This window comes from Phodopus roborovskii, unplaced genomic scaffold, assembly GCF_943737965.1.
Source record: "Phodopus roborovskii unplaced genomic scaffold, PHOROB, whole genome shotgun sequence".
Taxonomy (NCBI): domain Eukaryota; kingdom Metazoa; phylum Chordata; class Mammalia; order Rodentia; family Cricetidae; genus Phodopus; species Phodopus roborovskii.
This window is the reverse complement of record NW_026126645.1, coordinates 5,532,226-5,559,890: the sequence shown is the minus strand read 5'-3', so window position 1 is coordinate 5,559,890 and position 27,665 is coordinate 5,532,226. Positions and strand designations below refer to the sequence as shown.

General features: G+C 52.1%; 2 protein-coding genes across 2 annotated transcripts in view; one reads left to right on the top strand and one right to left on the bottom strand.

The window, feature by feature from the left end:
* Positions 1–27,665, top strand: part of Mrto4 (MRT4 homolog, ribosome maturation factor) — a 1,102,334-nt gene that overhangs the window by 801,718 nt on the left and 272,951 nt on the right. The gene's annotated exons all lie outside the window — the stretch shown is intronic.
* Positions 8–26,869, bottom strand: Aldh4a1 (aldehyde dehydrogenase 4 family member A1). Its single transcript, XM_051173457.1, has 15 exons — positions 26,786–26,869; positions 15,669–15,762; positions 15,488–15,580; positions 14,674–14,721; positions 13,860–14,015; positions 12,323–12,472; positions 12,171–12,245; positions 10,964–11,151; positions 8,669–8,742; positions 7,106–7,302; positions 6,842–6,889; positions 5,916–6,068; positions 5,180–5,301; positions 4,349–4,467; positions 8–1,669 (listed from the first exon to the last, which is right to left on the bottom strand). Exons 1-15 carry the CDS (start codon positions 26,812–26,814, stop codon positions 1,557–1,559), a joined length of 1,659 nt encoding a protein of 552 aa, XP_051029414.1. The 5' UTR covers positions 26,815–26,869; the 3' UTR covers positions 8–1,556.

The following is a 27,665-nucleotide window of genomic DNA, read 5'->3' as shown; positions in this document are numbered from 1 at the left end:
AAATGTCTATAACACCATTCCCAGCTGTTTTAATCCTCCCCTTCTGGCCTCTGTGGGCACCAGTACACACATGTGTACATACAAACACACAAACACACATAATAAAAATGTAAAAGCCTACTTATTTAAATCTTAAGTCTTCTCCAAAGGACACATTCACAGAAACTTCCTCAGTGGTTGACCAGGTCTCTGGGCACTATACTATGGCCCAGCAAAATTGACACATAAGATAAACCACAGCAGTACACAGTGACAGTGGTATAACGGGGTAAACAGGTGACATTTCTGATAGCTTGTCTTAACGCTGTCTGGAATCCACATGGACTAGCTCACTTGATCCTTTGTGTACATGAGGGAATCACAGACATTTAGAGCTGGAGGGATGGAAGGTTGGGGAATTTGCATAATTTTTGGTGAGCACCTTGGTAGGAGACAGAGAGCCAAGGTCTAGCCCAACCATCAGGGTCCAGAGTCACTACTACCTCCAGGGACTCCCCAGCCTCAGAAACCCCTCATCCCACCAAGGGCATCCAACTGCACCATATGACAAGATGCTGGCAATACGTTACATTTGGAAAGAGAAGCTAGCCATCCTCTCATCTCCCGCCACAACCACAACTTTGATTTGGCAGCTGGCATTTTCTTGGGTGGCAGTAAGTGTGCCCCACCCCTCACCATACAGAACCAGCAGAGTTGAGACACTTACAGCCCAGCCCTGCTCCCTGGAAAACAACAGACCGGAAGCAGTGCTCAGGTACCTGCCCTTGAGTATGGATGATGGATGGTGACCTGGGTGGCCACTGACAAATGTCCTTGAAGGGGAACTCTGCCCACTCTCAAACTACTGAAAACAACATTCCATCATCCAGGACCCAAGTAGGAACTCACTCTGGCCACCATTGGGCTGGCCACTCTGTCAAGAGTATGAAATGGAGGCCTACCTCCAGGTTTTCCAGACAACCACTCCCAGGAGATGGCAAAGAGAGACGAAGGCTCAGGGACACCCAGGCATTCTAGAGGAAGGCACATGGGTCTAAGGCATATGGCTAGGCACAAGTGCCTGCAGGAGGATCTAGCAGACTGAGGGCAAAGCCAGCCAGTACCCCTGTAGCCTGACTGAGGTCCTATCTCACTGGGTATGTGCAGGAGTCAAGGCCAAGATCAGGAGTCTGAGTGATGAGCCTGCAGGGCACCAGAGCTGTCTCCTTTCCCCACAGGGTCCCGAGTGTCTTTTTCTTCTGAGAATCTCTGAGCCGCTGGGCCTGGGATGAGGAGAGTGAAGCAGATAGGTGAAGAACTTGCCAGGCACCAGGGTGTTCCATAGCAGATGAGATTTCTGGGTAAATTGGCTCTCCCTTCCCAGGATGACCCAAAGCCAAAGCTTGGGTACCTGACACCAAATAAGGAAGGGTCAGGATATAGCCCAATGACTGGGACAGGGTCAAGCTCAAGCTGTAAGGAGTCCAGGAGGAGCTGGTCGGGAGCCGGGGGTCAGTGCACGGATGTCAGTCATCTGGATGGACAGACAGGTGGATGGCACAGGTGCTGAGCAGAGCTCACTGCATGTAGGAGTATCGCCAGTCCCCCAGGGGCTGATGAGTTTCCTTGATGACCTGGGGCGATGTCCAGCGCAGGATGTAGTGAGGGCCTCCTGCTTTGTCATTGGTTCCTGTGGAAGAAAGGATGCACAATGGTTCTTGGCAGGTTGGGGTATGGGGGCTGGCAGGGAGAATGGGGCAGTGCAGGAGTGAATGGTGGCTCCTTCTATAACGCATCCAGCTGAGAGGCTTAGAGAAGTGGAAACTAAACACACTCATTTTTTGCCTCAGAGCTTGCTGAACATATCAGGCCCAAGTGTGCATAGCCAGAAGATGAGGCTCACAGTACCAAAGAGACAACACCAACCAAAAACAACACTGCCCAGCCAAGCTGCTCTTTAGAAATGAAGGGCGGATGGACAGTCCAAGAGAGGAAATAAAACGCAATACTTGAGCGAATCATTTGACTATAAAGGAAGTTGGTAAGAGAGGAAGAAAGAATTAAGTAAGCCTTATCTATCAGTCATCATCCTAAATGTAAATGGGTTAAATTCTGCAACTAAAAGTCACAGTGAGTGAAAGGATTAAAAAAACAAGACCCAGGCTGGAGAGAGAGAGAGCCCTTGCTGGTCTTCTAGAGGACCAGGGTTCAGTTCAGCACCTACACAAAGCAGTTCACAATCTCCAGGGACTCCAGCCCCTGGGGTTCTGGTATAATCACCTGGATTCTCTATGTACCTACACACATGTGTGGCCTGTTACTCATATACATACATAAAATTCTTTTAGTTACCTTTAAAAAATATGCTGGGCCAGGTGTGGTGGTGCACATCTTTAATCTCAGCACTTGGGAGGCAGAGGCAGGTGGATCTATGTGAGTTCGAGACCAGCCTGGCCTACATAGCACATTTCAGGCCAAACTTTTTTGAGACAGGGTTTCACTATGCAGCCTTGGCTGGCCTGAAACTCTCTATATAGATCAGGATAGCCTTGAATTCACAGAGATCCACCTGCCTTTGCCTTACAAGAGCTGGCATTAAAGGCATGTGCCATCTAACTAGCCAAAAAAGTTTATTTTTAAGTAAATAAATAAACAAGACCCAATTATATGTGGTTTACAAGAAACTCACTTCACCCCTGAGGACACAGGAAGATATAAATGGATCTCAAAGATACAGGAGTATCTCACAGCAAATAAAGAAGACACTAAACTACAACTGGAGAGGGAGGTGAGAGGGAGTTGGGGACAGGGGTTATAAATGAGAAAGTCAGGGACAGAGAACATCAGCTGTAAATACATAAGCAGTCAATATCAGGACACTGAAACATAGAAAGCAAATATTAATAGACACAGAGGGAGAGGGAGAGTCCAATACAATGACAGAAACTGTAAGTACTCCACTTCCAGCAAAGGGCAGATCATCCAGAAAGGAAGTCAACAAAGAAACTAATCACACATGTAGCACACACACACACACACACACACACACACACACACACACACACACACACACACACACAGCACACACATGCTGAGTAGGAGGTGGGGGAAAAAGTAAGCCTTGCACATGGGAAGGTAAGTTAGTACAGAATGATGAGAAATTTGCTTTAGAAATTGCTCTTTTAAAACTACAAGAACCAGAGAGAGAGAGAGAGAGAGAGAGACAGAGACAGAGACAGAGAGAGAGAGCCAGGTAGTGGTGAGGCATGCCTTTAATTGCAGCAGTTGGAGGCAGAGGCAGGCAGATCTCTGTGAGTTCGAGGCCAGCCTGGTCTACAAAGTGAGTTCCAGGACAGGCTCCAAAGCTACATAGAGAAACCCTGTGTCAAAAGACAAAACAAAAACCTGCAACAATCAGGCGGGTGGTGGCACACACCTCTAATCCCAGCTCTCAGGAGGCAGAGGCAGGAGGATCTCTGTGAGTTGAAGCCAGCCTGGTCTACAGAGCAAGTTCCAGGACAGCCAGGACTATACAGAGAAACCCTGTGAATTCACCCCCTCCTGGGCATTTAGAATAAAAGGGAATTAAACCAGCATGTTGAAGAGACATCTGCGCACTAATGTTCATTTCTTCTCTATTCACAGCTGCCTAGAAAAGGGAACAACCAAAGGGCCATTGACAGACCGGTGGTTGAGAAAAATGCCTACACATTGTGGAGTATTAGTCACAAAAAGGGAACTAGTAAACATTATGTTGTATGAAATAAACCAGGCTCAGAAGGACGAGAACGGTTATGTTCTTGCTCTCATGGGACCCGAAAGAGCTGATCTCACAGAGGCTAGCAATGAGGATGTTACTAGAAGCTGGGAATTTGGGGGAGAGTACACTGAGTTAAGTCAGGAACAAATTCTGAGGTACAACATTCCACACCATAGGGTGAATATGGGTAACAATTATGCCACATATATCAAAGACCTAGAAGAAAGAAAGGCCTTGGGTGTTTTAGTCTCTCTCTCTCTCTCTCTGTCTCACACGCACACACACAGGGACAGATATTAACATGTGTCTGGCCCTGGCTGCCACTAGGAGGTCGTAGCCCCTGGCAATTCATTGCCCATGCATAACTTCTTCCCATCTATGGCCTAGAGAGCAACAAAGTCAGGTGATCCTGAGCCTGGAGGGAGAAGTGTGGGCATTGAAGCTAACATTCACAGCCCCCCAATGCCTCGTCTCCGCCCCTGTACAATAGAAGAATGGGCCCCCCTAGCTTTGGAAGCTGCCAAAGAGACTTTGTGGGCTCTTCTCTTCCTATTCACAGTCTTGAGGTAATGACCTATGGTCTCTGACCATGACTCGCCTCCCACTCACCAGAGGCCCGGGCACCCCCGAAAGGCTGCTGGCCCACCACGGACCCAGTAGACTTGTCATTGATATAGAAGTTGCCAGCAGCATTCCTCAGCATCCTCGTGGCCTCCTGGACAATTGCCCTGGGAGACAGGACAGTGATCAGAGGGGCTGCCAGCCCCGGGCTACCCTCCAATCCCTCAAGCAGCCCACACCGGCTTCCCAGCTAAGCAAGCAGCCATGGTAGGAACAGGACACTGGCCAGCCGCTAGAGTGGGACCTGGGCAAGTTAGTCTCCAAGGCTCAGCTCCTCCCCAGAGAACAGGATAAGTTCACCCACCTCCTGTGGGCTCTGGGAGGCCTAGATGAAGAGCACAGGCCTCAGCTATGGGGGTAATGGGGGCGGGGTCCCAGTCCAACCCGGCCATTTCACAGAAACTTAGCTAACACCCAGACCGCATGCTTCCCCTGGGCTTCAATCCCACTACTCCTCTCTGAGGTAGGCACAGTGGCTTACAGGGCCAAGGAGGAAGAAAACGCAAAGAGTCAAGGTCAGGGTGGCAGGACCCAGCTTAGATCTGCCTCCACTGCGGCGTGGAGTGGGGCCCCAACAGATCGTCCCTAGAGATTTAGACAGTGGTCACGCGGGACTCCAGATATCTGGTTCCTAACAAGCCAGCCTGCTGTGTGCCCTGTGTAGGGCCGCCTGACTGCAGCTCCAAACTGAGAGGACTGCAGGAGAGGGGAGGGGGAAAGCAGAGGAGGGGTTAGCAGCAACTGTGTCCTCTAGGAGAGGGGATGGCACTGAGCTGGCGCAGCAGGAGCAGCACTGCTCTCGGGGCTGAGGCCACTCACTTATCCTGAGCGAACACTGCCCCCGTGAGGCCATAGCTGGTGGTGCTGTCGACCAGCTGCAGCGTCTCTCTGTACTTGTCATCTGGGTACACATACACTGTCAGCACAGGACCAAAGATCTCCTGGGAGACAGAGAGAGGCTAGTCACTCCCATGTCCCCATCTGGCCATCCTCTCCACCATCCCGGGCCTCAGACCACACAACACCCCAGAGCACGGACAGAGATGGGTGGTTTCTTCCAGGTTCCACCTGGTCTCTGCGTGCCTGGTTTCCTGACCATTTGGCAAAAGATCCAGAACTTTTGAGCCTCCCTGCCATGCTCTCACCTGGACAGCAAAGCAGCCAGGGGCCCTGAGGAGCAGGAGGCTCACTCAACAGCAAGTGCTAAAGCCCCTCCCTCCTCGGGACCCTCTCCCGGCAAGGGGACGGGGCTTTCCTGGTCCTGTACTGCCACCCCATCTCAGGCATCACCACAGCAAGAGAGTGAGCCAGGGAGCCCACAGCTGCCATAATCCCACAGTGGCACCAGAGCACCAGGCCACAGCCAGCGCCAAGACAGCCACAAGGACAGGGTCTTGGACAGGCCTGAGCTGCGGAGATCAAGACCCAGGTCTATCCACACTCCAGCTGCGAGCCATTCCTGCCAGGCCACCCCGCCCCACACCTCTCACCCATGAACCCAGACAGCGTTAGAACGAGCATGCGGTTGTGCCCGAGGACAGCCCACTGCGATCACCTCCTTCATGATGGGCTCCTGTGGGTCCTTGGTCTCAATAATACATGGCTCCACATAGTAACCCACCGACTCGTTGCACTGGCCCCCTGCCAGGACACTGAGGCTGGGCGAGGAACGCGCATGCTCCAGCCACTTCTTGATGCGGGCAAAGGCCTAAGGCAGGTGAGCAGCAGGGTGTCAAAGAGAGCTGTCCCCCACACTCACCCTAAAATACCTCTGCCTAAAGGGCCTGAGTTCTGGAAAGGGGTTCAGGGTTAGGGGCACTGAAGGTAGAGCAAGGCCTGGCTAAGCCACAGCAGGGACACAAACAGCATCTGCTTGTGGTATATATGTGTGTATGTAGTATGTGTCTGTGCCTGAGTGTATGTGTAGTATGTGTGTGTGTGTGTGTGTGTGTAACTACATATGCGTGGTATGTATGTCTGTGTTACGTATATGGTACATGTGTATGCTATGTATGTGGTATTTGTGTGTATGTGTATAAGAGTGTTACATAGTGTGTGCACATGCTCATGTATGGTAAAACTACAGGTATCCTTACATATAAACACACTGAGATAAACATACAGAAAGGTACATGTATAGCTATGTGTTTACATTAAAAGACATGATATGCGCATGTGGCTACAGAGATGTGTTTTCATGGCCATTTATACTACGGTTCCAGAGCCGTGATATCAAGTACACATATGTGGGCCTGCCTGTATGTGTACACGAGTATGTGCACACATATATGCTTTAGGGGTTTGCTGAGCCTGGCTCAAGGGTGCGCAGACAAGAACAATTTCCAGCTATGGGTGAGCCTGTCCTCTTCAAGGCCAGGAAGGCATATGTCTGGTCACAAGCCACACTGACTAGTCTGCCCTCTCTGTCCTGGATCTGTGCCCAGCACCCTTCCCCCACAATGTGCTGTATCCACACCCTACCTTGGCATCAATCACTGCAGAGAAGAAGGTCCCAAAGTCCTCTGCAGGCTGGGGACAAGGGAGGGGGAGATGAGACACTGCAGGCCAGAGACAAAGGCAGTCCCTTCCCCATAGCCCGCCCCACATGCACAGAGCCCCAAGGAAAGGACCCTGCCTCAAAGAGGCAGAGAGGGCCCCAGGGAAGGATGGGGCACTCAAAGAGCTGGAGAGAGCTGCAGCCAATCCCATCAGCCACCTGCTGGGCGCAGGAGAGGCACCACTCACATCGCCCACTTTGATCCTGCTGTGCTCCTCCAGAAGTCGCCCTTTGATCTGTGGCCACAGAGACTGTGGCACGTAGAGGCGCGAGCAGGCTGAGCACTTCTGACCACCATATTCGAAGGCCGAGCGCACCGTCCCACTCACTACGCTGTCCACGTCGGCTGAGTTGTGCACGAAATGGAAATTCTTCCCGCCACACTCTGGAGCACAGGGTGTGGACCTGAATGGAGGTTGTGGGCTGCAGCCCAAGCCACCACCCACACCAATCCACAGCCCCACATTCAGCAGCAGGCCACGAGAGAAAAAAAAAGTTAAAACAGAGAGTTGCAAGGGGAGCCACCAGCCAGGCCCTGGCCCACTCCCCAGAAGGTGAAGTGAGGCTGGGAAGGGAGCAGGGGAGCAGAGGGCATCGGCAAGCACTCCCAGTCACGGATGAGCGAACCAAGTGATCAGCGTGGCAGGAGGCGGAAGTACAGCAAGCCAAGTTCCCAAGAGCCCACCCAGGCTCTCCTGAAACCTCCCAGGGAAGCCCTCAGACTGCCACAGCACCTTCCAGCCTCAGTTTACCTGCTCAGTAACAACATATAACAGCAGCCAAAAGCACACACCACCTGCCAGGTGCTGGAGGAAGCACCCTGAGCTGTCTCCCTGTGTCTCAAGGACCTACCCCATGGTCACACACTGCCCCCACCTCAAAGGTGAGCAAAATGAGGCCGTGATGAAGCCATTGGCTCCAGGTTGAGCCATGGCCCTGAGAAGGAAGGGCCACCCACACCCTCCCCTGCAGGGTCCACCTTTCATCTCACAAAGACAAGGACGGGACATGAGGGCTGGGAAACTCAAATGCTACAGCCAACCCGGGCACACACGGCCAGCTCTGAAAGGGCCTCCCCATGGGCACCACGACACAGTAGGGTTAAGCCACCAGCCTGACAAGTGTGCCCCGGACAGAACGTCCCTTGCGGTCTCAGCACTTCCCCAAAGTGTGCTCTATGAAACTCTTGGTCCATAGGGACTTTGCAAAATGGGGTTCTGTGGCCCGGTGATTTTGGGAAATGCTGCATAGCCGTTATGCTCTCCCAGTATACGAATGGAGTACTAAGGGCTGAGAAGACACCACCGGCTTTGTTTCCTGCGTGTGTCAAGTTTCTGTGACCACAGAACGGCTTCTCAGAAGTTATCACTGTCAATGAGAGGCAGCTCTGCTGCCCACTCAGTTTCCTCCTACACACACACACACACACACACACACACACACACACACACACACACACCAGGCTCCATCCTTCCCTGCTCAGACCTGTGCCATCCACCACAGCATCCCCCAGCCACGTGTGCTAATGACGACCACCACAAGCCTAAAAGCTCTCAGCCCCACATACGGGCATGTTACACATGCCCCTAGGGGTAGGGGTGGGGGGACACTGCAGAGGCAGGTAGAGAAGTCTCCAATACTGGCTCCCAGAAACCCAAGAGAATCCTGGCCACCACACTCTAGCACAATGCTGCTCTCTCACTATGGCCCAGGAAGAGGGTCCCTGGAAGCATGTGTGGGGCGGGGTTTACCTCCAGTCAGGCGTGGGAAGGTACGGAAACGGTCCAAATTCTGGGCCACCTGCTTCCAAAGGTGTTTGAAGGTGCTAGAACCAAAGAGTAGGGTGTCAAGAAGCCTTGCTAGTAAGGGGTTAAAAGACCCGGAAGGAGTGCTGGGGGCTGGAAGGAACTAAGTGGGTGGTGGCAGCTGTGATGAGGCTTGGGGGACAAGGTGGCACAAAGAAGGCCCAGATGCAAAACCAGGCAGTGCTGGTTCTAGCTCTGACACAGGGCTATGTGATGTTGGGCCCCTGACTTAATGTCTCTGAGCCTCCAACTCTGTACCTTACCTAGTAACAAGAACCTTCCACGTGTATGGATTCCAGTGTGAGTCGGAACATTAGGGTCATGCTGGGCACACTGCAGTGCCTGGCAAGGAATGCATCACCTGGGTCACCCTGGCCCAGTTCCTGGCCTGAGGGGCCAAACCAACAACTCAGGTTGTGCCCTGACCTGCCGCCCCAGAGACACCACCTCCTCCCCCGGCTTCACTGTGACCAACCTCCACACCACAAAACAATAAAAATGCTAATCACCCAGCCACAGTAGCTAACGGTAATTTATGACTTTCCTACCTTCGGCCTAGCAGCTTGCCAGAGCGTGGCAAACGGGGGCCAGGCCCACTCCGCCTGCTAACAGGCAGAGACCTAAGCACTAGAGGAGCAAGCCTCTGGGGAAAAGGCCTCCGCAGCAGTCCTTAAGCTGCCACCCACCCCAGCAATCCGGGCCGGGAGGGTTCAGGGAAGCCACTGTAGGTGCCCTACAGGAAGAGCTGCAGATACAAAATGGGACCCTAAACTGTCCCAGTCACCTCTACCCAGAAGCCCAGAAGGCTGCTCGGTCAATGACTACACACGACTCAACTTCCCCCATGCCCGTACTGACAGGGTCTATCCTGGTCAACAACGCCCTCTCTGCAAAGGCCAGAGGGTCTTAGACCCAGCCCTGCACACTGCCAGCATGCTCACCATGATGTTCTGCCCCAGGTCTTGTCATCCCTGCCTGGTCTGTGGCCATTATCTCAACCCCTGGGACCCACAACCTCCTGAGCAGGCTTCTGGGGCAGCTCTAGCCAGGTCCTAGGATGGAGCACAGTTGCAAGGGCCAGGAGGGCCAGCAATGGGCAGACTCGTGGCCTGGGGTGGGACTTGGGGACCTACAAAGTGTTGTCCAGCTCCAGCTAATGGTACCATAAGACACACAGGCCCAGGGGGAATCAGAGCACACACAATATGAATTTAAAACAAAAACAAAACAAAACAAGAAACAGTCCCAATTAGACATGGCCAGGCCATAGCTATTAGGAATCCCACAAAGCCAGTCACTCCCAGGTCCAATGGGCCCCAGCCTGAAGCAGAACTGTGCTCACACCATTCCCTAGGACCTTCTGTGTCTCCTGCCACCTTCAACATGCAGCCCAGACACTTCTGCAGATTCAAAAGGCTCCTAGGAGCCACTGGTTAAACCTGAGAAGTGGGACCAAGGGAGTCAGAGCAGGGGATCTCACTGTTGACGTATGTCCAGCCATGGCACAGAACTCTGTGCTGCAGGGGTGGGCAGACACCTGCAGAGTCAGTGAGCACAATGGTGCCGACTGTCCAGCCCTCCCCCAACTCCACCCTCCGGGTCCAAAGGACACAGACATCAGCCTGCAGGCCCCCTCGGTGTCCTTCCCCTTCCTATAACCCTGTCCCACCTCCTCACCTCTACCTAGCAAATCTTTCCCCCTATGCCTTCTCCAAGAAGCAGGCCCAATAGCTCCCGTTTCCAGCTCACCCTCCTGTACATGCTCTCTGTGGTAGAAGGCCGCTATCAGCCACAGGCGGTGTTTCCAGCCCACTCAGTGCTCTCCCTCCCCATCCTTTCAAAGACTCAGCCAGGCAGGAACCACCTCCAGGCAGTGGTGGTGCATGCCTTTAGTCCTAGGACTTGGGAGGAAGAGGCAGGCGGATCTCAGTGAGTTCCATGCCAGCCTGCTCTACAGAGCGAGTTCCATGACAACTGGGACTGTTACACAAAGAAACCCTATTTTGAAACAAAACAAAACAAACAAAAACAAAACAAAACAAAAAAAAAGGAAAGAAAGAAAAGAAAAAGATAGGAACCCACTCTCATTTGACAGGTATAAAAAACCTGAACTGAGACAGGCTGGTCACACAGAGAGAAAATGGGTAACATCAGTGCGTGACCTCTGGGCTCACACAGCTCCAGACAGCAGCTAACCGTTCCCCAACCCTAACCGTTCCCCTGCCCCCTCCAGGGACTTACGGCACACTGCCTGTGAAGTTGATGCCACAAAGGTGCTCTGAGCTGGTGACTGTGTCCCCGAATGTTGGCCCATCAGCTGGCACAAACTGGATTATGTTGGGTGGCAAGCCGGCCTCCCGGAGAATGCGGTAGACAGCATAGCTAGCCAGCATGGCAGTATCACTGGGCTTCCACAGGACCACATTGCCCTGCCAAAAAGGTGTGAACGTGACTCACAAGGTGGTAGGATACCAACCATATCAACCATGCACCCCACTGTACCTGACAGCATGGTCACCCCTACCTGGAACCACTACACCCCGTGTCCCCCACCTAGGCCCGCTCACATAATATCTGCACCGTCTCCAGAGGACCCTGCCACGGAGGCCCCAGGCTTCGCCTCTGGCTCTAGCCTGGGCTCCGTTTCCCTGCAAGCCTAGGCTGAGTCCTGCCCTCACTCCAGGCTAGGGCTGTTCTCAGTGTTCTGGGCCACTCCTGGGTGTGGCTGGACAGGCACCTACAGACATTCTGCACGTGTGCTGGGTCAGAGCATGTATATCATCATAGGTACCAGGAGGACCCACGTGATGATGCAAGAGGCTGTCGTGTGCACGCACACATGTGTTGCCTGAGGTCCAGGCTGCTGGGTCAGCACCAGCCCTCTGCCTGCCCAGCCGGTTGAGGATTGGCCTGTATCCCCCATATCTGTGGGAGCTCTACAGGGACAGACACCTACCCTCAACAAATTCCTATCTGTTCCATTGTTTGCTAGCCATGACAAGCAAGTCCCTACTATATATCTCAGGTGCCACCTAGCAAAGAGGCACAGGGGCAACCACTTTTCTCATTGCCTTTTTAGTTAGTTAAATGACATCATCAGCACAGCGTCAATGGCTGTCACATGTGCGAGCACTCCAGGTCACCACCACCGTCAGCAGCCGTGGGACCCGTGGCTCACTCGCGCCTGGACCTGTCTGGTGTCTAGCACATCTCACTGGATCTTTGAAACCTGATGGCCTGCCCCCTGCCACACACACGTCATTGCTCCTGTTTGACAGACGATGAAACCGTGCCTCTGAGCTTGGGGTCTACCCAGGTCTTCCCACAAAAGGACAAGGCTACGCTGGAACCCAGAGCTTATCCACAGCCCCTGCACCTCTCCCATGACTGAGGGCAGTTTGCTTGAGATCTAGGGCATGACTAACTGCCCTTATCCCCAGCTTCTCACCATTAAGGCCGGTGCACCCGCCAGGTTGCCCCCGATTGCGGTGAAGTTGAAGGGTGAGATAGCTGCCACAAAGCCCTGAGGAAGAGGGAAATGGTGAGGCCGAGCTCACGGCTCCCAGCAGCCCCCGTGACCCACTGCCTGCCCTGCGGTACCTCCAGCCCCCGGTACACCACGTGGTTGGTGCTGGGTGGCACGCTGATGGGCTGTTCCCCCTCCAGCTCCGTGGCGAACTTGGCATTGAACCGAAAGAAGTCAATGAGCTCTGCGGCAGCATCGATCTCCGCTTGGATCACCGTCTTTCCCTGTTAGGAGGGTGGCGCAGGTTCAATGACAGCAGGCAGGCCAGAGCCAGCTCCCAGAAGGGAACAAAAACCTTCAGTGGGCTGACCAGGCCTGGCCCCAGGACTGGGGAGGAAAAGGACCTGATTCTCAGGCATCTGAACCTCCTCCATTAGACAGACGAATGCACACCGGACCGGAAAAGCATCCACTGACCATCTTGCAGGGCTACACAGCTCATAATTCCGGCAGTCCACTAGTGTGTGGAGTCCAGAAGGGTAAGACCTGCAGAGTGCTACCCAGAATCCCTTGGACCTCAAGCCAAATAAAAAGAGACCCCAGTGTGACAGCCCACACATCTACCTGCCTGACAATTTCCCTCATATCACAAGAACACTGAAAAAGCGGGGCGCTATCATCCCACCTCCATGCAGCAGAGGGCGCCCTCACCACGGAGACAGGAGAGCAGGTGTAGGATGGGGGTTTTGGCTTTGTTAAGGGGACTCTTGAGGATGTCAAACTGTGCCTCTCCCTGGCTCCTTCCTCAGTGCAGTGCACTGCTCACTGGAAAAGCCCATTTCTCAAATTCTCAGGAGACTCCTCTGACAACTTACAGACGAAGATCAAGCAAGACATATCTCTCGTGGGCAGTAAATAGATACACATAACGCCCGGCCACTACCTGAGTGGTAACTGTAACTGGCAAGGAACAAAACACTCCTGAGCCTCCTGGGCCCAGAATGCCAGGAAGCCTCAGAGAGGGCAGGATGGAGCCGGACCACATGGTCAGAATCCGTTCTAGGCAGGGGACACTCGGCAGAGCGAGAGGAGGCCCAGGCTTCCCACAGACTCCTGCTGAGTCCAAACTCCATGGTGGGCAGAACACCCGGGCAAGGAAGGGAAGAGTGACTGGGGAGCCAGACAGAGGATGAGGAGAGGGCCCCAGGTATGGGATGAGAGCCTGGGAGAGAGACCCCGGATGCCACTGAGTCAGGAGTAACTATGTGGATGTTTAAAAGCTCCCTCTGAGGGCTGCAGGGAGACTGGAAGCAGGGTCTAACTTGCAGTTTGTGAGCCCCGTGTGTCCCAGGATGGCTGTGCATACAGCCTGACACATTTGTAGTTGGCAATGTCCGAAGGCTAGCCACTCCTAGCAGGGCAACCATGGTCCTGAAATGACAAGAGCTTGGCCCAGAGTAGGGGGACAGGGACAAAGGGGAGGTCATGGGCCCACATGGCAGAACGCATGGGCTCAGCACCATCCACCTAGTGTGGCAACCTCTGTTAGTTATAACCCGACTCCGAGGGATGTTTCTAGGGAACATCTCCAAGTCTCCAACAGCTCCTGGCACACAGAGGTTCTTCAGCTAGCTAACGCCTAGTGACAGGAATAGAGTAAGACAGCCTCACCTGTCCTACCATGGTCTTGGCAAGGACCTCAGCCCTTCGTGGCCCGCTAAGCATATCTGCTGCCTTCAGAAAGATCTGGGCCCGGTCTGCCACGGGCTTCAGGTCCCACTCCTTCCTGGCAGCCAAGGCAGCTTCAATGGCTTTGTTGAGTAAGGCCTAGGGAGAGGAGAGACAGAGGTAAAAGGCTTTCTCTGCCTTACACAGCAGAAAGGGCCCCAGGGCATGGAGGAGGAACCAGAGGGAAGCTAGCTACCAGCAGAGCCCCTCCCCCCATAGTCCTGTCCACACTGCTAGAGACCGCCTGCCATGCTGTCATTCTGAGGTCTTTGGCTCCTGCCAGGTTTATCGGCTGCTACAAAACGAAGTCCCTGCACAACCTTCTCCCTTGGTCTAAGGAGGTGCCAGCCACATCCTTGGGACCCGTGGGGCTCCAGCCTTGCCGTCAGAACCACAGTGGTGCTAGCCGCAGGTGACCCCAGACCCCACTGACCCTGGTTCCCATGTGGCACCAGCCATCAGCCTGTCCCACTCTCCGCCCTTCCTCTCACTCTCTGCCTGGCTCTTCACCTATGTCTCTGACTGTCCTGACAGTCTTACAGAGTCTACCCTCTCCCTCCCCAGGTCTGCTGGAAGCGGCGGGCATGTTAGTGGGAATGCCTGCTGCTATTCCCACTCTGAGCTAGAGCTGGGCTTGAGTTAACCTGTACATGACTGGTTCTGTTGCGGACTCTGCCCAAAGACTCCCCAGAGTCAGGGAAAGAAGTAGTGGAGTAGACCCACACTGGCAGGGCGGCCATGGTCACCGGGGACTCACCTTGTCCGCATAACAGAACTTGGCCACCTTGTGTCCATGGTTAAAGGGCTGGAAGAAAGGGCGGGGAGCGTAAGGGTTCACAAGTAAGGACAAGACCACAGAGCAGTCTGTGTTCAGTCAGACATGTCTGACTCCCTATGGCACAAGGCCATGCAGCTCCCTCCTCCTCCACCCGGCTCTCCATGCCTAGGAGATGCACACCGGCCTCTGTTTAAAGTTCTTCCTTCAATCCCAGCACTTGGGAGGCAGAGGCAGGCGGATCTACGTGAGTTCAAGGCCAACCTGGTCTACAAAGCTACACAGAGAAACCCTGTCTCATAAAATCCAAGCCAGCTCGGTGGGCAGAGGCGCTTGCCACTCGGGCTTAGTGATCTGAGTTCAGTCCCCAGAACCCACATGAGGGTGCAAGAAGAGAATGGTCCCCACAGAGTTGTCTGTCCTCTGACCCACAGGGTACCCTGTGCTGAGTCACAAAGCTAATGGGAGCACGCGGGTTAATTCTTTCACAGTGGATCCAATACACAATGCTCTTGGAGTTCTACCTATATGGACTCATTGGCCAAAAGGCCAGCCCTTCACTCCCACCCCATGCCAGACTGGTTTCCTCAGGACTGAACCCAGCTCTCCGTCCCTAGAGAAGAAGCCACCAGGGACACACACTCTTCCCAGTCTCCTCACTGTGGACATGACTCAGTTTGGGCGGGGCATGTACCCTTTGTTCTAGAAGTTTTAGGCATCCAAAGAATTCAAGACTTGGGAGGGGACAATGACCTTTACAGGCAGAGACCACAGCTCCTGCTCCTACCAGACCTACCGACAGCTGGTACTGCACATCCGAAGTCCACACCTCCTCGTCCCCGACAACACAGGGGATGGCTTCTGTCTGGCCCTTCAGGTCCCTCAGAGCCTGGGGAGAGGGATAGAATGTGGATGGAAGCTTCTTGTCTCTCTCTGTCCCATGCCCCACATACCCTGGGGAGACCCCACCCTGTTACCTTCTGGAGCGCATCCCGCTCGGGGCTGCCCTGAGTGAACGCTAAGATGGGCTCATTGACCACTTTCAGAGAGGAGGTGTGCTTCCAGCGCAGCCTGGAAACAAGCATGGGGGAAAAAAACAAAAACAAGACAAAAACAGGTAGGTCAGCAACCATCACGCCAGTCCCTCTGTCTCCACAGCTGGCCCTGAGCTGACACATGGCTAAAATCAAAGTAAATCCAGGGCCTGGGGAGACAATTGGCTTTGTGTCTAATACTTAGGAATCATAACTCTACCACTGCATCTTCTTGCCTGCTCTGAGTTTGTGTGGCTATGGAATGAGAATAAGCCACCAAACACACACGGTTACTTGAAGTCAGTTTTGTATATGCTGAAGGTCACTGTCCCTTCATTCCTGAAATTCACCCCACAGTATTGGGCTTTCCGGATACTGAACAGGTAGCCTGTGAGAACTCAGGCTTCAGTGTGAGCCAGGGAGATGCGCTCTGCAGAGAGCTGCCATTCAAGTGAGCACAGACATTAGATATGGACCATTGTAAGGATGGAAAAATACAGCCTAACTCTCCACTGACCTCAGGAAGCTAGAAGCTTAAAAATACTAAATACCTTAAATTCCAGACCCTGCCCTCAGCCAGTAAATAGGCGAAAGGTCACACTCCTTGCCACTTACCTGACTTTGTAAAATGCTTGTGAAACCCCCGCCCCAGTGACCTATCCTAACTGCCATTTGTCACCCCACCTAGGAGCTGTGCCACCCCCACCCCACCCACTCCTGTAAGTGCAGACCTCCAGGGCTATAGAAAACTGAATGGTCTATAAAGCAGGGGCTTGGATGGTTTAAATTGATTGGTCCGTACTGCGCAGGCTCTGGATGCTATGAGATGATTGGTTTAAGGTGCGCGGGCTTTGTTGTAATCCTATAAAAGCTGTCTCAATTCTGTACTCAGGGTCCTCAGTTCTCTACCCCTGCATGGCACACGACTGTGGACCCCAGTGCACTTGGAATATAAAAGACCTCATGTTTTTACATCAAGACCGCTTCTCATGAGTGATTTGGGGTGTTGCCTTTCCTGAGTGAGAGCCTGAAGGTCCACGCTCTGCAGGTCTTTCACCATGAGCTTGAAGGACTGGCCTGAGTGCTGGCCACAGCAGCACTGGGCTGGGGACCTAGTTGATCATTGACCCCCACCTCTTTCCTTGTCTGGGGTGCAAAGGGGGGAAGGTAGAGGGATCAGAGCTAGCGCTCGGGGTCCATCATTCCAGAGCTAAAGGCCTACTCTTTCACTTCCCAGACATGACATGTCCCCTCAGGCCTCGGTTTCTTCTGTAAATGAGGACAGCTCAGAGGACATCTTAATGTTGGTAACATGCACAGTGCACAGGCCCCAGGCCAGCCACCCCTGACAGAATAAGTCATCCAGGCATTTTTATAAGGAAAATGATTGGCCGAAGCCCAAAACTAGAAGAGACCTGAATTTGAGTACAGACAAAGCCGGTACCATCTTCGAGATGCTGGATGACCTGAGGGGACATCCCAGGAAGCTGGGGAAGTACCCTGGGCTGAGTGCTGCTGGGAAATGAGAGGGATGTTACAGTTGAGCAGAAATGCCACCTATCCAAGGGCTACTCTGAGGATGCACAGTGGTCTGGACTATGCTTTAGACAAAGTGAAGAACTCTACGCGTCATTCTGGGTCAGAGAGATAGGAATGCGGTTGGCTGGGCCTCCGTCAGCCCAGCCGTGCTCAGCAGGACAGAGTGGCCAGGCTGAGGGAGTGGGGCCATGTGTTTCTCCCTTTTCCATGGGGAGGAATGTGAGGGCCCAGAGGTCACCTGGTGGGGACAAAACAAACCCATGTGGGGTGGGTGTGGCCCTGAGGCCGCATTCCAGGAGGAAGGGAGAGCTGACAGGCTAGGGAAATAAAGCCAGAGAGAGGCCTACAGGATTGAAGATGAGGAAGAGGGACATTTGCTGGCAAGATCTTGAAGAGGAGGGAGGGTAAGCACCTAGCTAGAGGAGGGGGTATGTTCATTCTTCTTCCCACAGTCACACTCACAGGCTAGTCACACTCCTCCCTCCCACCCTTGCCTGGCCAAGGAAGAGGAGGCAGAACAAGACAGGGGCTGCCTCTGAGGCTACCCAATCCTGCCTCCCATTAGCCATGTTCCAGTACAGAACAGTGAGGCCCATCTCCTAGGGTTACTATGGAGACTAGACAGTTAAAAGAAGGCAAAGCTAATGAAATCCACCAAGTCCCCTCCTCCTGTAGCCCTGGGAACAGGGAGAGAGGAGGCAGAAATGTCTAGGGACTGACAGCGGAATGGTAATCTACCCCGTGGATCCTTAGCTGGACGTGGCCTGAGTCCAGCGGGGCTCCAGGCTTCACCCTCCCACCCACCATGTTGGACACTGCCATCCCTGGAAGCAGATAAATCAAAGCCAACACTCCTGTCTGTCGAGATCCCTCTTGGCCAGCACAATTCAGCTGCTCTCTCAGTGGAAGAACCAGAACGCTACAAGCTCACCTCCAGCGATGCCAATCATTCCTCACCCCCTGGCTCTGGACAGATTTATGTAGGCCCAGGAGTTTCCACCCACCCACACACACACCAGGATCACATTCAGGTAGGAAAAAAATTCAGTACCCCACCCCACCCACACCAGGCCTCTCTTCCCTGCAACCCCCCAAAAGTGATGCAGAAACAGAAATCCCACAGACCGTCCCCCTACCTTCCCCAGGACAGAAGCCCACAGTGACCTAAGGCGCAGAACTTTCTCTGGCCCTGGAAAGTCTCCAGGCCCTGAAGAGACTAGTTCAAAGATCAAGTCGAGCCTGAGTCAAGTGATGCCAAAAACAACAGGCTCCTCTTGCAACAGGCGCTCTTACTCTCTTTGGCTAGTGGTCCATTCCAACAGGCCCCTCCGTTAGCTTAGATAAAGATGGACCATACCACAAGACTCAGGGCCTCTAGGGCAGTGGTTCTCCACCTTCCTAATGCCTCTACCTTTTCATAACGCTCCTTATGTGGTGGTGACCCCAACCATAAAACATTTGCATTGCTTCTTCATAAGTGTAATTTTGCTATGGTTGCCAGTCAGGGGTGGAGCACGCTTTTAATCTCAGCTCTCAGGAGGCAGAGGCAGGTGGATCTCTGTGAGTTCAAGGCCAGCCTGGTCTACTGAGTGAGTTCCAGGACAGGCTCCAAAGCTACAGAGAAACCGTCTCAGAAAAAAAAAAAAATTGCTACGGTTACCAATCATAATGTAAATATTTTATTTTTGGGGATAGAGAGTTGTTGAAAGGGATTGTGGCCCACATGTTGAGAACCACTGCTCTAGGAGGATTCCCCAAGGACCTTCTAGGCAATATGGTTCTCATTCACTCACTCATTCATTCATTCACTCATTCATGCAGTCAGCATACTTATCCCATAGCAATAACACAGAGTTAATCCACCCATCCAGCTGTTTATTCTCTGCACATTTCTAAGACTCAAAGGCCCTAGAGGCAGACTTGAGCCCACTCTCAATCAATCCTCCCTCTATGGAGAGGAAGTACAGGGTAGGAGCTGCACCCTCTTCAGGTTTCCCTAGCAACCCAGGATACACACACACACACACACACACACACACACAGGACCTGCAGCCTGAGTAATTAGGAGTTCTCCCCAGCCCAAGCTTTAGAGCCCATGTTCCCTTCCCCCTAGAGACAGGATTTCCAGGAAGAGTCTGTGCCAGCCAACTCAGTACTCTTTAGAGGACGAGATGGGGAGGTAGAGGGCCCAGGCTCCACCCTGTCCAAGGTTCAAAGTGTCATCAGCTCTCTCTCATCAGAGCTGACTCAACAGCCACATCCACATCCACTGCACCATCTCCAGGCTGCTCGTGCCATAACCAAAGTTACACAATCCTGCCCTATCAGCAGTGTGCACCTGCTCTGAGAAATACACACCTAAACAACTCAGTCATTGAGGATGCACCATAGGACATCCATAGAGAAACCTCACAGATGCAAGCCACTCAAGAGGGGGATGCTGTAAACAGGACATGCACAACACTGCCATGCTGCAATGTAGTGCACTGTTTTGCAGAGAGCAAACTTTCCTATTTATTTGATTTTGAAACAGGGTCTCACTGTGTAGCCCAGACTAGCTCCAAACTCACTATATAAAAGAACCTTGAGCCTCCTAAAGAGCAGGGTGGGATTATAGACGTGCACCTCTACACAGCGTTGAGGACAAAACTCAGAGCTTCATGCATGTTAGGCAAGTATGTTTCAAAGAGCAGACACTCAGGATCTGTCATGCACCCCCAGCCCTCTGTGACAATTATATGGAACCACTACTGGATGAGCGAGGTCCATGGCTGTCTATACGGCACAGTGAAGATTATATCTTATTTCTTTCTTTCTAATGTGTCACACTCTACATGTGAAGATCAGAAAACAACTTCTAAGAGTCAGTTGTCTTCTACCACGTGGGTCCTGAGAACCAAACACAAGCTGTCAGGCTTGGCAGCAAACACCTTTACCCACTAAACCAGCTTGTGGGCCCAAGAACCACATCTTGAGAAAACCGGATCAAGGGAGACTCAACCTAAAACCATTTCTTCTAAAACAAAGATTCTGGGTCCCCAGGGGCCCTCGGGTTCGTTCCCCACCACCGCCTTCCCTGCAACCCAGCTGCCCCGCCCTCTCCTCAGTCCCCCCTCACAGGTGTATCCCTCAGTCTGAAGGGGGCTCCTCTCCTATTATCCCCAAGCTGAGTAGGGGGTTAGAGATGAAGCGGCGAGCATCTTGGTCTTGAAACAAGCAGCAAGCTCCCAAAGCAGGCTGTGCCTACTCTGAGAGTCCTAGCACAGAACAAACACCACCAGAGAAAAAGCTTGGAAAGTACCAGACCTCTGGGGCTGAACTTGGCCTGTACTCTCCTGCCAGCTAAATACCAGGTCAAGAAGAAAGCAAAAGCAGCCTTGCTTCCTTTGGCCTCCTGTTTTCCAGCTGTAATCTGGGGCCTGATAAGGCAAATCCCCTTATCACTCAATTAGGTGTTATTAGGGTTAGCAATGGAGGCTCCCAGGGAGGAGAAAGTACAGGGCCCAGGGCTGGGCCGGCTACATGAACCAGTTTACCCAGATGCTCCCTAAGACAGTACAGATGGTCACACTGAGCTCTCAGGGTGCCGCACACTGAGCTGAGTGAGCTACAGATATTGTCCTTGTATCATTTCTATTGCTATGATAAAAAGCAATTTAGGGGGAAAGGGGTTTTATGCTGGCTCACAATCCAGGAAATGCCACCGCCCACACTGGTCTTTTCACAATTAACTTAATGAAGACTCCCCCCCCAACCCGGGCCGACCCAAAGTAGACAATCTCTCACTAAGACCCTCTTCCCAGGTATTTTCAGGTTCTGTCAAATTGACAAGTAAAGGCACAAGTACCATCTCATTTAGTTCACCCTCCAAATGCAGTAGGTTGCACTGTGGCCTCTTTTAATCAAAAACTAACCCATTTATGTCATTGCAGTTCATGGCCACAGCTCACCTCTTTTGTAATTGAGCACACTTACAGCTTTTTTTTTTTTTTTTTTTTTTTTTTTTTTTTTGTCCTAGAACTCACTCTGTAGACCAAGCTAGCCTTGAAATCAGAGGTCGACCCACCTCTGCCTCCCAAGTGCCAGGATTAAAGGCGTGCGCCACCAAGCCCAGTACAATTTACAGCTCTTCTTACTCAAGAGAGGCAATCTGTGCTCAAAGAACATCTCAGTGACCCAGGCTGGGTGACAGGACGGGTCAGTCCCCTGACCACACACTGTGTCAGAACCACTCACTTCCCATCTGGAGAAGGAGACCTTCGGCTGGACATCACCAGCCCTGCCACTCAACCCTCACTTCGTAGCACTCTGTAGACCAGGCTGGCCTTGAACTCACAGACTTCTGCCTGCCTCTGCTTCCTAAGTGCAGGGATCAAAGGTGTGGTGTCACCACCTCACCGAGCCTGGAGGACTCTCTTGCTGTCCTGCTATCCTTGTTACTCCTTGTTATTTCCATCATGGCTGACCACCCAAGGCAGCCCACTGTGGTGACCCTATTGCAGCGATCCTGAGTTTTCTGGGTATTGGGCACATGTCAAGCCACGCAGCATCCATGAACTCATTCAACCCTCAAGACAAGGCCTAGTGATGAGGTTAACTATAATCCCAGTTACTCTGAAGCTGGGGCAGGAGGATTGCAAGTTCAAAGCCAGCCTGGGCAACTTAGTAAGACTCTATCTCAAAATAAAGGTTAAAAGGGGGCTGAACATTCAGCCCCATGGTAAAGCACTTGCCTTACATGCACAAAATCCCTATACTGAAAAAAAAAAAAAATCTCCAAAGACAAGACAACCCTGTCAGTAAGCTACTGCTATTTTCCATATGACAATAGAGAAGCCAAGCCACCTGCCCAGGGCCACAAAGCTGCTGAGAGGTGGGGCCAGCATCCAGGTAGCATTCTGTTCTGGGCCATTCTGACAGCAACAGTTCAACACCTACTGTGTGCCAGATGCACAGTGTTTCCGGGTGCCAGGGCCAGCTGAACTGAAGCATGTCAGAAGCATTACAAGGACCTCAGGTTCCATCTGGTCCTCTGCTGTGGAACGATCTCTTTGTACACTGTGAATATATGTTATTCTCATAGGTTTAATAAAGGGCTAAATGGCCAGTAGCTAGGCAGGTAGAGGGTAGGCAGGACTTACGGACAAAAAAGAATGCTGGGAAGAAGAAAAGGGGGCCACCAGCCAGATGCAGAGGAAGCAAGAGATGAACTGTTGTGCCCAAGTCATGAAGCTCCCCAAAGACCACCAGGGAGAGACTGATGCAAATGCATAAGGTTTATTGTTCATCCAGCCACAACAGGGACCTCGTCTAGCTGGCTGACACAGAAGCCACCAGAGGAATCGAGTTTCCTGTCTACTGCCAGGTTTTTAAAGGCAACAATCACAGGATTACATCAGTAGGTACAGGTTGGTTTCTGATTGGCTGACATTTGACAAACAATTAGGGGAATTTCTCAAAGTCCTATTTTGGGATGAAATACCTGTGTACCAATTATTTTCATTGGTCAGCTCCCAGGAATCTAGGAGGCTGGGGTGGGGGGGGGTGTCTGGAGTTTCTTTGTGTCATGTGCTAAGTCAGAGGCCTCCATGTCTTTTCTGTAGCCTGTCATGGCTGCTAAAGCAGGGGGCTGAGTGAGGGTCTGGTCCCTTTATTAGTTTACCCCTTTCAGAACATGCCATGCTGGAAAAATATGGCCACGATGTAGAGCATAGATAAGAAATATGGGTTAATTTAAGTTGTAAGAACTAGTTAGTAACAAGCATAAGCTATTAGCCAAAGCATTTCTAATTAATAATAAGTTTCTGTGTTGTTATTTGGGAGCTGGCTGGCTGAACAGAGCTGACTGGCATTCCACCCCCCCCCAAACCCATCTACAGTCTGATGGAAGATGTCATTCTGTAACATGTTTCTCTTATTGTTGGCCAATAGGAATGGAAGATAGGCGGGATGAAGAGACTAGGAGGAGAGAGGAAGGAGTACGGAGGAGGCTGAAGATGAAGGACGGTAAGATAAGACCACATGGAAGTACTTAGATTAATAGAAATGGGTTAATAATTAAGACAGAGCTAGCCAATAAGAAACTAGTAACTGGCCAACAGAATTATTTCTAATACAGCATCTCTGTGTGTTATTTGGGGCTGGCACGGCAGAGGGACAAGACAGGCAGGCAGGAAAACCTACTCATAACAACAGTCCTCCACAGTATTTGCAGAGGGCACGCCAAGAACCACACCTGCAGGTTCTGATCCTTGTCATTGCCTGTGACATGGCTGTTAGGATTATCCCCATTGTGCAGATGAAGACACTGAGGCAGAGTGTTGTGCGAGGTCAGGAACACTCCACCTGCAGGACTCTAGATGTGCTTAGGAACAATGAAAAAGGCCAGCACCAACAATACAACCAGTGCCCATGCATGACAAAAACCAAGCATGTACATGGGCCAAGAATATTTGTAACAATGCAGGGCCCAGGAAGACTCACTGAAGAGTCTGGCACAAAGGCTAGTAAGGGACAGAAATGAGCACTCATTATAAGCCAAAGAAACGAGCACTCATTATAAGCCAACGACATACCTGGTTAGCTCTCCATGTGTGGTGTGTGCTAAGCAGGTACTATACTGAATCACTTCCCCGGGCCCCTCCACTCCCCCAGATTCACCTTTTACATGGCTGTCTTCCCCAGCCCCTTGGCAGCTGTAATGTATAAGTTTGCTCTCCTCATTTCACAGATAAATAAATGCCTGAGGCAAGTGGAAATGAAGGAAAACTTGTTGAAGGTCTCAAGCTAATAGACACCAGGCTTCCCATCAGCCTATTTCCTTTCCACCTTGACCTTGACCTCTGCCCTTTTGTGTGTTCACTTTCTCATCCATGCCCTTAGCGATATGTCTCTGCACAGATCCTCTGAAACGTGCATGGTCCATATCTATATGCAAATTTTTTTCTATGGATGTGCACACATGTGTACAGTGCATTGCTGCGGATGTAACTCAGGTCCTAGGCAAGCACTCACCACTGAGTACATTCCCAGCCCTTACACAAAATCTCATTAAACAAAAAGCTCAGGGTTCCATCCTCAGCACCTTGTAACCTCAGCATGGTGGTGTATACTTGCAACCCCAGCATCTGAGATGAAAAAGCCTTCTGAAGGATAAGAAGTTCAATGTTGCCCCCAGCTACATAGCAAGTTCAAGGCCAGCCTGGGCTATGTGAGAGACCATCTCAAATAAAAGGAAAGAAAAGACAAATGAAAGTCACTGTCACCAGCCCCTCCTCCAAGGCCACGTGGTGATCTAATGATGATGATAAAGTGTCTACAAGCAAAGAAGGACTCATTGACAAGTTCATTCATTTACTCAATATTTGCCCAGAGATTAACAGGTGTCAGTCACAGCTCCATGTCCAGGGGACATCCAGTCCAAGGGATGACAGAAAGGCCTATGAAGGAGAAGATACATTATGCAGCTTTTACCCACAATGCTTGGGACCACCAGTCTTTAGGAATGCACAGCTCTTCAGATGTACAATATTTGCATCCACATAACCTTAGGAATGGAACCAGGGCTCAGATGTGAGTCTACAAATCCATTAAGAACACAAGATTACAGCAAGCAATGGTGGTGCACACCTTTAATCCCAGCACTTGGGAGGCAGAGGCAGGGGGGATCTCTGTGAGTTCAAGGCCAGCCTGGTCTACTGGGTGAGTCCAGGATAGCCAGGGCTGTTACACAGAGAAACCCTGTCTCAGAAAATCAAAATGAGGAAAACCAAAAAGAAGAAAGACAGACAGACAGGAAGGAAGGAAGGAAGGAAGGAAGGAAGGAAGGAAGGAAGGAAGAAAGGAAGGAAGGAAGGAAGGGAAAGAAGAGGAAAAAAGGGAAGGAGGGAAGAAGGGAAGAAACAACCACAGCTGTCCTAAGATTGTGCCTCTCAACTGATGACAGGAAGACATCTGAAGACTGTCATGACTGAAGAAGCTATCGCCACTAAGGGCACAGGTCTGAAGCTCTAAGCAGCTTGCAGGGCAGAGCAGCCCCCAGGTACCTGCTCCAAAGATGAATGAATGAATGTTGAGAAACCTATCTGGGCTTCCTGCCAGGCCAGCCACACTTCAAAAAGCAGGCAGCCAGAGCCTGGAGAACTGGTTGCAAAGTCCTCCTCCTACCAGCTCAGGAGGCTGCACACTGAAGAGAGGGGATCTGGATCCAGACCAACTGTAACTCCAGTTACATCTGCCCAAACAGGCAGAGTTCCCCAGCTGCAAACGGGGACAGCACAAGCTCCTCGGCTCGGTGTGGGGTCCACCATACTTGCTAGCTTGCATTCGGAACTATTTTATAACACAGACTGCTTTTTACGAGCGATCAGAAGGTCTCTGTGTCTGAGGCCTCCGCGCAGGAGTTTGAAGGACTACAGTCTCAGTTTGAAAAAGGCGTACATCCCACCCGATCTCTTCTTCCTGCCAGTCCCCACCAGGACATACAGGAGTTGAAACTGGCCCAGGCCATCCCACAGGGGGCAGGGAAAGGGTCACTGATTAACTCAAAAAGGTCACACACAACTCAGTGGAGGAAGACACAGTGGGTCCCAGGCCACAGAGCCAGCAAGCAGTAACTAAAGCAGGGGTATGGGTGCTGTGTGATTCTAAAAGGCAGACAGGAACACGGAATAACACCCAAGCCCAACAGAATGTGAGCCCCACTGAGGTAGGATCTTGGAACACGTCGATGAGGGTGCCAAGGTTCTGGCTGAACAACGATGTGTAATTGGACTTGAAGAGCAGCTCTGCCCTGGAGTTTTCATTACTTGTAATGACTTCTCGTGAGAAGTCTGAACAAAAATGGCGGTGGAGACATAGCCCTGGCTACATAAACCAAACTGGCCTGGCCTTGAATCCTCGGAGATCAGCCTGCCTCTGCCTCCCAAGTGCTAAACACTCCCCTCCCCAGCCCCCAAAACAGGGTTTCTCTATGTAGACCTGGTTGTCATGTAACTCAGAGATTCACCTGCCTCTGTCTCCCCAGTGCTGGGATTGAAGGTGTGCACCACCACCGCCCAGCAGGAATTTATCTTAATGGGTTTATTAAAATCTCCAGATAAGCCGTAAGCCACTCAGAACCCAGCATCACACGTTATAAAAGTCATCATGGTACCCACCGACCCACGGTGGGGGGGGGGCAATATTGAACTGAAAAGGGAGTGGGATATATCAAGAGGCTCCAGAATGTGAACTAAGGGATGTCCTAGGACTGGGAAATCAACACATTTGGAATATCCAGCGTTAGGAAGAAAGGGGGCGTGCGACACAGTCCGGGGCACCACACACGCCCGCAGGAGTCAGCTATGGAAAAGTGACATTCTAGTGAGACCCAAGAAAGGGAGGCCGTCTCCATGGAACAGGACAGGACCCTCGAGCTCAGGAGCCATGGAGACCCTTGAGAAGGTGGCTATAGCCCGTTGCACCCGCAAGGAGGGAGTCGCCCACAGCTCTCAGAGTCCCGGGGCAAGGGGTTCACTCACCCTGCCCTCCTCCAGACGTGGGAAAGCATGGCTCCGCGCAGTGAAGGCAGGAAGAGAATCTAGTAAAGCCTGAGGGTCCCGTGCGACTGTGGGAAGCACGGAGTCTGCCCTGCAAGGTTGGACTAGTCAAACCCGGAACGCACCACCTCTGCGGGAGGCGGAGCATCACCCAGTCCAACTGCCTCGGGGTCCCTGTGCGAACACTCCCTCCTGTCAATAAGAAGCAGCCTTATTTAGTAATCAAAAAAGCCTCTGTGGACTTCGGGGCAAAGGAACAGGACAGAAATGTCCTGAAAATGTTGCTCTTTTCTCCTCTCCTCCTCTCCTTATGGTATAATCCACGGAGGGGGGCGTGAGCGTCACCGACCAATCACAGTTACTCGTGTCCGAGCCAATCAGCGGGACCGACAAGTTGCATACTTCTTAGGTCGGGCTGGAGAATTGCAGAAGCCAATGATAGATCCTGCACGGAGCTTGTGCTAAGTGGTAGATGGGGCAATGGGACCAGGTTCACGTGACAGGTGCAGGGAGGGGGTGTCCCAGACCCTTGGCTGCCGGAAGGCTGGCCACCTGCGGGCCACCACTCTGCTCGAGCCCGCCTGGCCACACTAAGGCCAGCTCCTTGCCCCCACCTCGAGGGCTGCCACCCTGAATGAAGCCTGATCTGCCCTCCGCCTCCCAGCTTGGAGCAGAGCCAAGCCAGATGCCAGGGCCTGCTTCCTTCCAGATTGGGATCAGTATGATATTGGGATCAGTATGATAAAAAAAACCACAGCGGGCCTGTGCTTAACGTTTTTCATTTCTCCCCCCTCCCTCCCTCCCTCCCTCCCTCCCTTCCTCCCTCCCTCCCTCCCTTCCTTCCTTCCTTCCTCTTCCTTTT

Coding starts and splice junctions, on each gene's coding strand:
- Aldh4a1 (XM_051173457.1), bottom strand. CDS start 26,814: ATGCTTTCCCACGTCTGGAGGAGGGCAGG. Junction 15,763..26,785: donor CACGTCTGGAGGAGGGCAGG/GTGAGTGAACCC, acceptor GCTTGTTTCCAG/GCTGCGCTGGAAGCACACCT. Junction 8,743..10,963: donor AACTTCACAGGCAGTGTGCC/GTAAGTCCCTGG, acceptor CTTTGGTTCTAG/CACCTTCAAACACCTTTGGA.